The 11,861-nt window shown below is 35.9% G+C and overlaps 2 protein-coding genes across 2 annotated transcripts; both read left to right on the top strand.

Annotated features, from left to right (window-relative positions):
• The first annotated feature begins 1,745 nt into the window (after positions 1-1,745).
• Positions 1,746-5,862, top strand: si:dkey-16n15.6 (organic solute transporter subunit alpha). The gene is made up of 7 exons (XM_067393688.1): positions 1,746-2,089; positions 2,740-2,891; positions 2,971-3,044; positions 3,158-3,313; positions 4,109-4,220; positions 4,723-4,975; positions 5,080-5,862. The coding sequence occupies exons 1-7, from the start codon at positions 2,023-2,025 to the stop codon at positions 5,508-5,510; spliced, it is 1,245 nt and encodes a 414-aa protein (XP_067249789.1). The 5' UTR covers positions 1,746-2,022; the 3' UTR covers positions 5,511-5,862.
• A 1,795-nt stretch (positions 5,863-7,657) lies between these two features.
• suv39h1a (SUV39H1 histone lysine methyltransferase a) lies at positions 7,658-10,227 on the top strand. The gene is made up of 6 exons (XM_067393691.1): positions 7,658-7,676; positions 7,952-8,097; positions 8,176-8,835; positions 9,094-9,240; positions 9,828-9,957; positions 10,094-10,227. The coding sequence occupies exons 1-6, from the start codon at positions 7,658-7,660 to the stop codon at positions 10,225-10,227; spliced, it is 1,236 nt and encodes a 411-aa protein (XP_067249792.1).
• Positions 10,228-11,861: the final 1,634 nt, after the last annotated feature.

Consider the following 11,861-nt stretch of genomic DNA (forward strand, 5'->3'; position numbering starts at 1 on the left):
GGAACTTCCTCCCCTGCTTGAATCATGCGGAACACCTCTGGGAAAGACAGACACTGAGGCTCCGCCATCGCCTCCGCTGCATCCGACTCCTTACGAACCACCTCCACATCATCCTCCTGCTTCTCCATCGGTTTATTTACTGCCACAGCTCTGTTTAAAACAATTCAAAGCAGTTCATTACGCACTTCACTCTTTAGTGATCAAATATGATATTCTGAAACATCAACGACGTACCTGTTATTAACGGAAACTTTTACATTTCAGTAAATTGTTGTGAATGCAAACCAGTTTTATTTTCAAATTCACAAGAATAAGACATTTAAAATCCTTTAAATACAATATGCATGAAAAGTAGCTCTATTAGCACTTGGTTATTTATAAAACGTAAGTAAGTGTTACTGATATGAAATGCTCAATTTTAAGCAATCATAACTTCTGCGCTTGACTTCCGGATACGTCTCCAATCATGGATTTTAAAATAAAAGTCCCTCACTCAAAAGCACTACAGGTCGCGTCAACATTATATATTAACTTTTCCCCCTAGCGTTTTTCAGTTGCCTGCCACCACCAGTATAGCATTTTTGGCCATTTTAATAAAACTTTAATGGCCCCTAGAATATTTTGTTGTATGAATATCTGAATATGCAATATATCAAAAGAAAGAACAGAGCCTCTGCTTAAAAAAAAAAAAAAGGCATTCTCTACTTTTTCAATAGTTGCGTAATAGTGCCCCCTACCGTATAACTGTGCACTTAAAGGGATAGTTCACCCAAAAATTCGGTCATCGTTTACTCACCCTCAAGTTGTTTCTAACCTGTATGAATTTCTTTCTTCTGCTGAACACAAAAGATATTTTGGAGAACCAAACAGTTGATGGGCCCTATTGACTTCTATAGTAGACCTATGGGGGGAAAAATACTATGGAAGTCAGTGGGGTCCATCAGATGTTTGGTTCTTTAAAATATCTTCTTTTGTGTTCAGCAGAAGAAAGAAATTCAGGCTTTGAACAACTTGAGGGTGAGTAAATGATGGCTGAATTTTCATTTTAGGGTGAACTATGCCTTCAAAGCTAAATTTTGTTTGTTTTAGATTCCTCCTCTATAACTCCAAATATATATTATATGACTCAGACTGTCAACCTTTAAGTACAATTCATGTTAAATTATTTTTTATCAAGTGGGCTATAATTTCTTAAAAAATATCTAGTAATTAGTACACTCTAAATAATAAAACATTGGTTCAACAACAACAAAATTTTTTTAACGTTTTCCACCCAAATTTTTTACTTAAGCCAATTACATTAATTCAAAGCAATATTTTGAGTTGATCCAACAATAGGTTTTAAGTAAGGTGACAATGTTTTTTTTTTTTTTTTTTGCCACAATAAAACGCATTTCTAAGTAACATGAACTTAATAATTGTCAACACGAATGCAACTATTTATGTTGATCCAACATAATGTTATAAGTAAGGTGAAGATGTTTTTTGTACACAATAAAACACATTTCTAAGTAACATGAACTTACCAAGCACCGCATGTTTCTGTGAAACATGACCAATGACTGAAATTATATCATATAGGCCTAATTTAAAATAAATTATAAAATTATAAAATGGCAGATAGAGAACTGTTTGCTACATATTTCATCAATCCTTCAAATATAAAAATGTTTATAAATTTCCCATACTGTATTTCCAAACGTAAAATAATACAAGTTTGTCTGAGACTTGTGTGATGGACTTGGCCCTCTACCTGCGCCCTACCTGTGTTTAAGTCAATCATTAATAAGTGAGCTCAGAAAGACATCACTTGGGCAATAAGAAGCCACCTTGGAATAGATTTGGCATAACTACTTATAAACAATTGCCTATTTATCTAAATCTTTCACTATTTCCGTACCACAGGGTTTTGCACCTTAATTAATAACAAATAAGCGTGTGTTTAATTTTTTGGATCCGGACATTTAAGGACTCCCAATCGAAATTCTAGTGTTTCATAGGTCTTTCAGATTTCACTGAACAATGAGGAAGGAGGACAACTGCACGTTCATGGGAGGTGGGATCCCTTTGTCATCTGAGTTCTTTAAAGGTAAGAGATTTAACACAACATCATGATGAAAGGTGTAGATGTATCAAGCCAAGCTCTGCTGTTTGCTGCTTATAACCCGTGTTACAATGCTAAATGTAATTTTCCTGGATAATGAAAGGAATGACAATACGCTGCAATGTAACATATGGATATGATTAAATGCTGTACAATTTGTATATACAGTGAAAAAGATAACACAGATGAAACTGCTCATCAGTCAACAATATTTACAGAGCTATTTGAGTCAGCTAGCATTGTTCCCCCATTTTCCTCCTTATTTTTCCACTTGTTTCCAAGATTATTACCTTAAAATTACCCTAAAAGTGTGCCTCTGAGCTATAGGGGGATTAGATGAATGCGTACCGGGATGAGAAATTATGTCTCTTTGAGTCAAAAAAAAAAAAAAAAAAAAAAAAAAAATTTATTGGCATCCATGGTTTTTTGAAGAACATTTAATATCCATGGAACCTTTCAATTTCACTAAAGGTTCTTTGTTGTTGGAAAAGCTTCTTTAGATTATTAAAATGTTCTTCTAAAAATTGAACTATTTACTGAAAGATTCCAAAATGGTTCTTCTGAGGCATCACTTTGAACATCTTCTGATGGAAGCTTTATGTTTAACACTGTGGTTTTGTTTGTTCTGTTTATAGTGATCAAGAACGATCTCTGGTTGTTCCTCCTTCCTGCTGTGTTTGCCGTGCTGCTGCTAGCTCTCTTCATGGAGGAGATTGGCTTTTTTCTGCGTCATGTCCCCTCTCAGCGGCGTAGAAATCTCAGCCTATGGATCCTGGGAATATATCCAGTACAACAGCACCTTCTCACTCAATTCATACATTTCACACCTTTAGTTACCTTTTGGTAACATTTTGTTTCTTTGACAGGTTTTCGGAATGACATCTATCATTGCGCTATATGTTCCACGCTCCTCATCTCTGTGCAATTTCATTGCATCTCTGTGAGTGACTTTTGACTTCCACTGGTATTTTGTAATGTTTTGTAATCGAATTGCACAATAGTGATCCAAATGGCCAGTCATATATGTATGGAATGTTTTATATTTCCTGGCAGATATCACTCCATTACACTCTTGAAGTTCATGGGTCTTATCAAAGACTTCTTCGGTGGAAAGATCCGCATGCTGGAGGCTTTAGCAGGGGAGAAGGTGTCTCCAAACCCCTTCCCCTGTTGCTGCTGCTGCTGTCTTCCTCTCTTTGACATCAACAAGTACTTCATCACACATACACCTGCATAGATGTTTAACTTAAAGGGATAGTTCACCCAAAAATGAAAATTTGATGTTTATCTTATCCCCAGGGCATCCAAGCTGTAGGTGACTTTGTTTCTTCAGTAGAACACAAATGATGATTTTTAACTCCAACCGTTGCCGTCTGTCAGTCAAATAATGCTAGTGAATGGGAACTTCTACTATAAGAGTAAATAAAACTTGCATAGACAAATCCAAATTAAACCCTGCGGCTTGTGACGACACATTGATGTCCTAAGACACTCGTTTAGTGAGGTCTGATCGCGCTCTGACAGCGGAAGTGATGTCTCGCGCTTATACTTCAATGAGTGCAAGACATCACTTCCGCTGTCAGAGCGCGATCAGACCTCACTAAACGAGTGCTGAATGCAGTTGGACATAGTGGTGTTTTAGAGGTAAAAAATTATATAAATACTGTTCGGTTTCTCACACAAACTGATCGTTTCGTGTCTTAGGACATCAATGTGTCGTCACGAGCCGCAGTGTTTAATTTGGACTTGTCTATGCAAGTTTTATTCACTCTTATAGTAGAAGTTCCCATCCACTAGCATTATTTGACTGACAGACGGCAATGGTTGGAGTTAAAAATCATCATTTGTGTTTTACTGAAGAAACAAAGTCACCTACATCTTAGATGCGCTGGGAGTAAGCAGATAAACATCATATTTTCATTTTTGGGTGAACTATCCCTTTAATATTTAGAATAACAGGACTGTTTCTTTATAATGGTGGAATCCTAACTATTTTTCCATCAGGACCAGTGTGGGGTGGATGATGGCTGCTGTTCTTCAGCTCTCTGTGGTCAGAACAATCCTGTTCTTCCTCACTCTTGTCCTCTGGACAGATGAACAGTATAAGTATGGGGATGTAAGTACAATACGCCATTGCTTTGAGCTCACTATAGTGTAATATTTATGTATATACTTTTTTCAGTTTGGGATCATTATGATTTTTTAAAAATGTTTTTTTTTAAAGAAGTCTCTTATCCTTACCAAGGCTGTATTTATTTGATGAAAAAAAACAAAACAAAAAAAAAACAGCAAACCAGAAATATTATTACAATTTTGAATAACTGTTTTCTATTTTAATATAAATTTTTAATATAAATTTTGAATTTATTCCTGCGATGGCAAAGCTGAATTTTCAGCATTCTTCATTGTCACATGATGTCTCCTGATTTGGTGTTCAAGAAACATTTCTTATTAGGGATAGGGGTTAGTATTTGTTTCAACAGGTGATCATGTGATTGGCATGATCAATTAAATCTTTATCATTGATGGTCATTGCATCTAAGATTTAGGACAAAATCACATTCTTTGCAGGGCAAATTTGGTTTATTTTCTGAATGTGAATTTGTAATCTTTTTCAGGTTAATTCGGTTACTCTCAACATGTATGTCAATGCCATCATTGCCGTATCCACGTTTCTGTCCTTCTATGGCTACTTGCTGTTTTATAAAGCTACAAAAAGGGCATTGCCTGGATACAGTCTTCGAGCCAAGTTTATTTGCATCATTGTTGTCCTGGTCCTTTGTGGACTACAAAGTGGAATTCTAGAGACCATGGGTGCGCTGAATGTCATCCCCTGCACTCCTCCCTTCTCTGACCTGTTTCGTTCTCAATGTAAGAAATAAAATAAAAATTATTTGATTTTCCTAAAGTTTTGGGATCTGGAATACATCTGCTTTAATTCTGTAATGATTTTCTCTCATTTTTCTTTCTACAAGTAATCTACCACTATTCTGTAATTGTGGAGATGTTCTGCATCAGCCTCTTTGCACATCACACATTCCGGAAAGTTGAACCCTGTCAAGATGAGGGTGAAGAAATGGAGATTGATGTCATAAGAGTTCTCAATGAAAAGGCAATTCAGACAGAAGACGAGCTGCCAATTGCTGTGCAGCTCTCCTCTCAAGAGGATGAGCCATGCCATTCTAACCTTGGATACAACAGCGACAGTGAAGACAGCCTCTGTAAAATTGAACACGCACCACTGGACCGCTTCACTTTTCCCTTACAGCACAGACAACAAACTGCAGCACACTTGGAGAAAGTATATACTTCACCACCTGAGAACTCCATGAGTGTGGAGCTGCCGACAATTACTGTCAGTGCTGAAATTAACCATATTGACAGTGGTGATGTTACTGTTGTATAGAAGAAAAAGAGAGAAAAATGTATAAATGTATAGTTTATTCCACTTTATATGACTCCACTGGGCCCCAAGAAACTAAACAAAGAACAAGTGCCATTTGAATTGTAAACTCACCAGCATATTTTATTGTAATCTTTAATATAGCACATATAGAGTTTACTAGTACATTTAAATATAAAATTATTTATTACTGATTCCCAATAAACAAGGCTAAAGACTTGTAGACCCCCAGAGACTTTACATTATAGAAGCTACTGAAAGATTATTTTTGACAGATGTATCATTAGTTGAATAATAGGCAGGTACAGCCTTGTTTTCATTCCAAATATGGTGCTACCCTGAATAAAGTCTATTTCCTGAATTAATTTCTATGCAAACTTAAACAAATGAATGAATAATATGTAAATGAATTAAAAAAAAAAAAAAAAAAAAATATATATATATATATATATATATATATATATATATATATATATATATATATATATATATATATATATATACACACACACAAACACATACACACACAGTATCTCACAGAAGTGAATACACCCCTCTCATTTTTTTTTAAATATTTTATATCTTTTCATGTGACAACACTGAAGAAATGACACTATAACAGTGTAAACTTGCTGTCCCCTCAAAATAACTCAACACACAGCCATTAATGTCTAAACTGCTGACCACAAAAGTGAGTACACCCCTAAGTGAAAATGTCCATATATATATATAAAAGGTTGACACCATAGACATATAAACACATATAGGCCCAGTTTCACAGACAGGGCTTAGATCAGTTAGAGCATTTCAGTATCTTTTATAAATGTGCCTTAAAAAACATTATTGGTGTGCATCTTGAGACAAACCAATGGCACAGACATATTTTAAGATGTGTCAGTGCAAGTTGCTTCAGTTAAAACAGCTCAAACATGCATTTTATGAGACTATGTTTAAGTAGGGTGACCAAACGTCCTGTTTTCCCAGGACATGTCCTGTTTTCACGTCCTGTCCTGGCCGTCCTGGTTGTTTTTTATAAAGTGATGTAAATGTCCTGGTTTTCATTGTTTTTCATTGGGCCATTACCGGTGTTACGAGATTTTCGGTTTCCGAAGGCGGAGCATACATGAATATTAATGAGTTAATATTCATATATTAATAATGCACGTGCAACTGAGAATATTAGTTCACATTGTATCTCAAGACATTAGCCTAACTATATTCTCAGCGTCGCGGCTGACGTATGCCTAAACTACAGTTGTTTACTTCTAGGTAACAGTTTATATGTTTTCATTAGTAGCCTATGCACGATTTGTGCAGTCGTCTGTAACTGAATAACATATACTTCGTGTAACAGCAGCAACAACCTTCAGCATCGTCTACAATGAGTTCAGCTCGTTGTGCTCTTCCTTTGTACCTTGCGATGTAACAGCTGACAGGCCTATATAAATTTCTTTATAACTTTCATTCTTATTTGTTAAGCAACAAAAAAACTGCTGGGAAAGATCAGCTCTACAGTAAAATATAGATGGACAAACAAGGAGGATGAGGAAGAAAAACAGGATGAAGAGGAAAACGAGGATGAAGAAGAAAACTAAAGATATAGATATTTCTTGTTAGTTAGTTTTTGTAAGTTTGTGAGAGCTATTTTCTGTTAAATTTGTATTGCTAATATAGCAGAGGTATTTTTTTTAGTTATTTATCATTTTTCTAATACAGAAGAGACATTAAATCATTATTTCATTCGTTATTTTTGAAACTTATCATAATAAAATATGTTGAGTAACCTCTGAGAATCTGAATTTGTGTCTTTGGTTATAGGCTAGATATAGGCCTACTTTAAATGTGCTGAAATTATAAGGCATCTTTGAGTAAATTTCGAGTATCATTTAAGTATCTCATTGCCGGGCCGAGTGTCCTGGTTTTCGGTAATTAAAATATGGTCACCATAGGTTTAAGCCTTGTTTGTGAAACCGGGGGATAAATGGCTCTATGTTTGACTAACGTAATGTTACGCGGTCAACAGAATTGACCAATGAACATGAGGTATTCTTCTCTTAGCTACAACTCAACCAATCATCAACGCGAATGCCGTATCGCGTTTTTCCGGTATTGGGAATCCAGCATGCAGGTGAGGTGATTCAGGCGAACATATGGCGCAATATTCGAAAGGTAGGATATCTTTTGCTTTCTTCAAATAGCGACGAACAGTGCTGTTAACAGTGCACGTTTCAAATAAATAGCAATGAATAAACGTGCGCAATGACAAAACATAAAAATATATATACAATTGCAATGAATAATCATACAATGCTGTCATACTAGGGGACTTTTAAATAGTTAATAACATAAGTAGTGTACAGCAAGTGCTACATGACAGTAACCTGTGAAAGGTTACAGTTGTTTCTTGGAGTTGTTTCTATGGAACCCCTTACATATGATTCAAGATTGCAGGGTGTCTTGTAAACTTTCATGGGAGGACCTCCAGGCTCTGTGCCGAAGAAAAAGACTAGTTTGCAAACAGCTGAATGTGACAAAGAACAACTTTAATGACTATGAAGTGGAGTATCTGTGCAACTACAAAAAACACAAGGTGATTTATTAATTATGTATTGCATGTACAACTGTGATCTAGACATTTGTGGTTCCAGTTGTTTCTCATCCTTTTCAGGGTCGAGAGTTCTTCCTGGTGAAGTGGAAGGGCTACGCAGAGTCAGAAAACACATGGGAACCCCTCAAAAACCTTAAATGCCCAATACTCCTGCACCAGTTCCGAGAAGACATGAAGGCAGCTCTACTTCAGGCCAGTGAACCGCTCGATTCAGCATCTTTGAGTGCCCCCGTTGTTTCCATCCTCCTCCAGAAGGCCAAACAACGTATGAAGCTTAAAAAATGGGAAGACCTCATGAACCAGACCTGCAGGCACAAGGGCCGCATATTTGTTTGTAATGAGGTCGACCTGGACGGACCTCCTAAAAACTTCACCTACATTAATGACAATAAGTTAGGGAAAGGAGTGGATGTGAATACAGTGATAGTGGGGTGCGAGTGCGATGACTGCATCTCTCAGCCGATCGACGGCTGCTGTCCAGGGCTTCTGAAGCATCGGAGAGCGTATAATGACAGTAGGCAGGTGAAAGTTATGCCTGGAGTACCCATCTATGAGTGTAACTCCATGTGCAGATGTGGTCCTGACTGTGCAAACAGGGTTGTGCAGAGAGGTATTCAGTATGATCTGTGCATCTTCAAAACAGCAAATGGCAGAGGTTGGGGAGTGCGGACGCTACAGAGGATTTACAAAAATAGCTTCGTTATGGAGTATCTTGGAGAGGTAAGCAAGTTAAATGGATATGGATTCCACACCTGTATGAACACAAAAAATATTATAATTAAAATATTAAATATATTAAATATTTATGTTCAAACCTATGAATGTTTGAAGCGTTTATGTCTATACAAATAAAACTCAGTGGTATCCAAAACAACATTAGACTCCATTTTTTTGGGTGATCTATCTCTTTAAACTGGTAAATGTTTTCCCCCTGTGAATGTTGATTGCTGACATGCTGTCAGTTGTGTATTGCATCAGATCATCACCACAGAGGAAGCAGAGAGGAGAGGAGTGGTGTACGATAGGCAAGGAGTCACCTACCTGTTTGATCTGGACTATGTGGAGGACGTCTACACCATCGATGCAGCTCATTATGGAAACATCTCTCACTTTGTCAACCACAGCGTGAGCACTAACTAGCTGTTAACATCATCTGGGCTGTCCATCAAGTAATTTGGAACAAATTCTGATATTTAAGTGATATTTATTTACAGAAGGTATGTTGTATGAACATATTTTCTTGATGTTAATATTAAACAAAGTTTGGCATTATAGTTTCAGTACTCATTTAGAGATATTTTGGGATATTTAGAAATATTCAGTAGAAAATTAATAAATAAACAATACATTAAATACATTATTTTGGATTTAGTCATTTGACATGATGCCAATAAGACAGTTTTATTGTATTATATATATATATATGTTGTAAGATTTATTTTTTATTTTTTTAAAGAAATGAACTTTTATTCAGTAAGGATGCATTAAATTGATCAAAGTGACAGTAAAGACATTTACACTGTTATAAATAATTGCTCCTTTGAACTTTTCTTATAGAACTTTTTCTATTTATCAAAGAATCCTAAAAAACATGCCTGACCGGCCCACAAATATGTAGCAGTGCCTTGCAAAATTAGTAAATTAACTTATAACATTATAACAGTGACTTCACAAAACATGCAATTAATAAATCTTTACCATTGTTTTTCCAGTGCGATCCAAACTTGCAGGTATATAATGTTTTTATTGAGAACTTAGATGAGCGACTTCCCAGAATTGCATTCTTTGCAAAACGAGGGATCAAAGCGGGAGAAGAGCTTACCTTTGACTACAAGATGAACAGTAAGATGAAGTTTTTCTTTTCTTTTTTTTTGGTCTTTTCTTAAATTTTTGGGGGTGGGTCTATTAATAAGATAATGAGGAGCAAAATGATATGCTTTTGTAAATGCCTAATTTGTACTTCTCATTTTTGCTGCAGTTGATCCAGTAGATGCAGAGAGTGAAAAAATGGACTCAGACTTCAGTCGGGCTGGATTTGAAGGATCACCCATCAAGCGGATCCATATTGAGTGCAAATGTGGAGTGAAGAACTGCCGGAAATATCTGTTTTAATCCAGTTCACACAAAAGCATGGATACTATGACAGGCTTCAAGATTCTTAACACATTTCATGAATTTTTATTTTTTTTTGCAATTGTTTATTTTATTTGTGTGTGTATGTATGTATGTATGTATGTATGTATATATATATATATATATATATATATATATATATATATATATATATATATATATATATATATATATATATATATATATATATAAAATTACACACTTTAAATAGATTTTAACTTCATGCACTTGTGATGTGTGATGTCCTTTATTAATTCAATTAATTTAAATGAATGTTTCAATCCATTTTCAGGACTGTTTTAATAAAATAACATTTTTATCCTCAATGCATATGCATGTTTTTAGGTTCTTTTAAATACTGTGTGGAGTATTTATTCTGTCTTCAAGAATATGTTGCTTACTTATAAATGTCTATATTTGCCACCAGATGGTGCTATTGTATTCATAACACCTTTGGTTCAATGTCATTTACAGATTTACCAAAATTTACATATGAGAAGGCAACAAGGGAAATTGTACATGCAATAAAAATCCTAAAAAGGTCAAAAGTTAAAAAAAAATTACTATGGTTGTGAATAAAAAAAAAAAACATGTAAAAATCATGTAACAGTGGCAATTTTTTACCATGTATTTCATTAGTTATTGAAGTATTTCGTGCCTGGGATATTGCGTCAGATTGTTCCACAAATGTAAACCATAGAAACACAAGGCTGTTACAAACTACACAAGATATAATAGCAAGAAGTAACACATCTGTGCAGTGAATATGGGAGAAGGCTACAGTAGGACCCTACTCATCTGGCCTCGCTTGATCTGTGGCCTGAATCCCCTGCTTGGGCCAGACAGACAGTCAGCTCAGCTCAGCTTTAACCTGCCATGAGGAGGTGAAATTCCTCCAGGCCAGCGCTTTTACTCATCCCTCTCCCTCTGCTGTTGAAGTCTTCATTCCTTCCTGCTGTCATTCTGTTCATTTATATATCCGTAGCTTTTTGTACACCTATCTTCTCTGTAGAACCTAAGTAAACTATATACATATGCTCCTCTCTCAGTCTACCATGAGTCTGAGGGCGAGTGGTTGCCTTTATTGGATTTGCTGTGGATCAAACCTCACTAAGCGCAGACTGGCAAACATTAATCAGTTGACCTCACACATATGGTGTGAGCATCTAACCATGGCCAATCTCACGCCGAGTGGACTAATGTTCATCCACCGCATGCTGCTGATCACTGTTGAATTCCAAAGGAAGCTCTCTCTCAATTTTAGATTGCAATATCTGAGCTGGCTGCAGAGACACCATGGTGCTATCTGATGTTATTAAATGCTCATGCAAATATTTACCATTTTTGCAAATGACCGTAATTGGACAGAAGGAACAGAGCGAGAACCTGAATGAACATATTTCTCTCATGGTAATTTGATCAGAAATTAAAGCTGACATGAAACATAAGTTGCAACAGTCTTTTCTTCCCTATTTGATTTCATGATTTCATGCCGACTAAAATAATCACATTTAATTTTTTGGCCTATGAAAGGGAAATTGTTCATCCTATATAGTTCAGTTTCTCTCCGAAGTAGATTAAGGTCAAAGGTCAACTCATCCAAGCGTGTGAAC

Source organism: Chanodichthys erythropterus, chromosome 9 (genome assembly GCF_024489055.1).
Source record: "Chanodichthys erythropterus isolate Z2021 chromosome 9, ASM2448905v1, whole genome shotgun sequence".
Lineage (NCBI taxonomy): Eukaryota > Metazoa > Chordata > Actinopteri > Cypriniformes > Xenocyprididae > Chanodichthys > Chanodichthys erythropterus.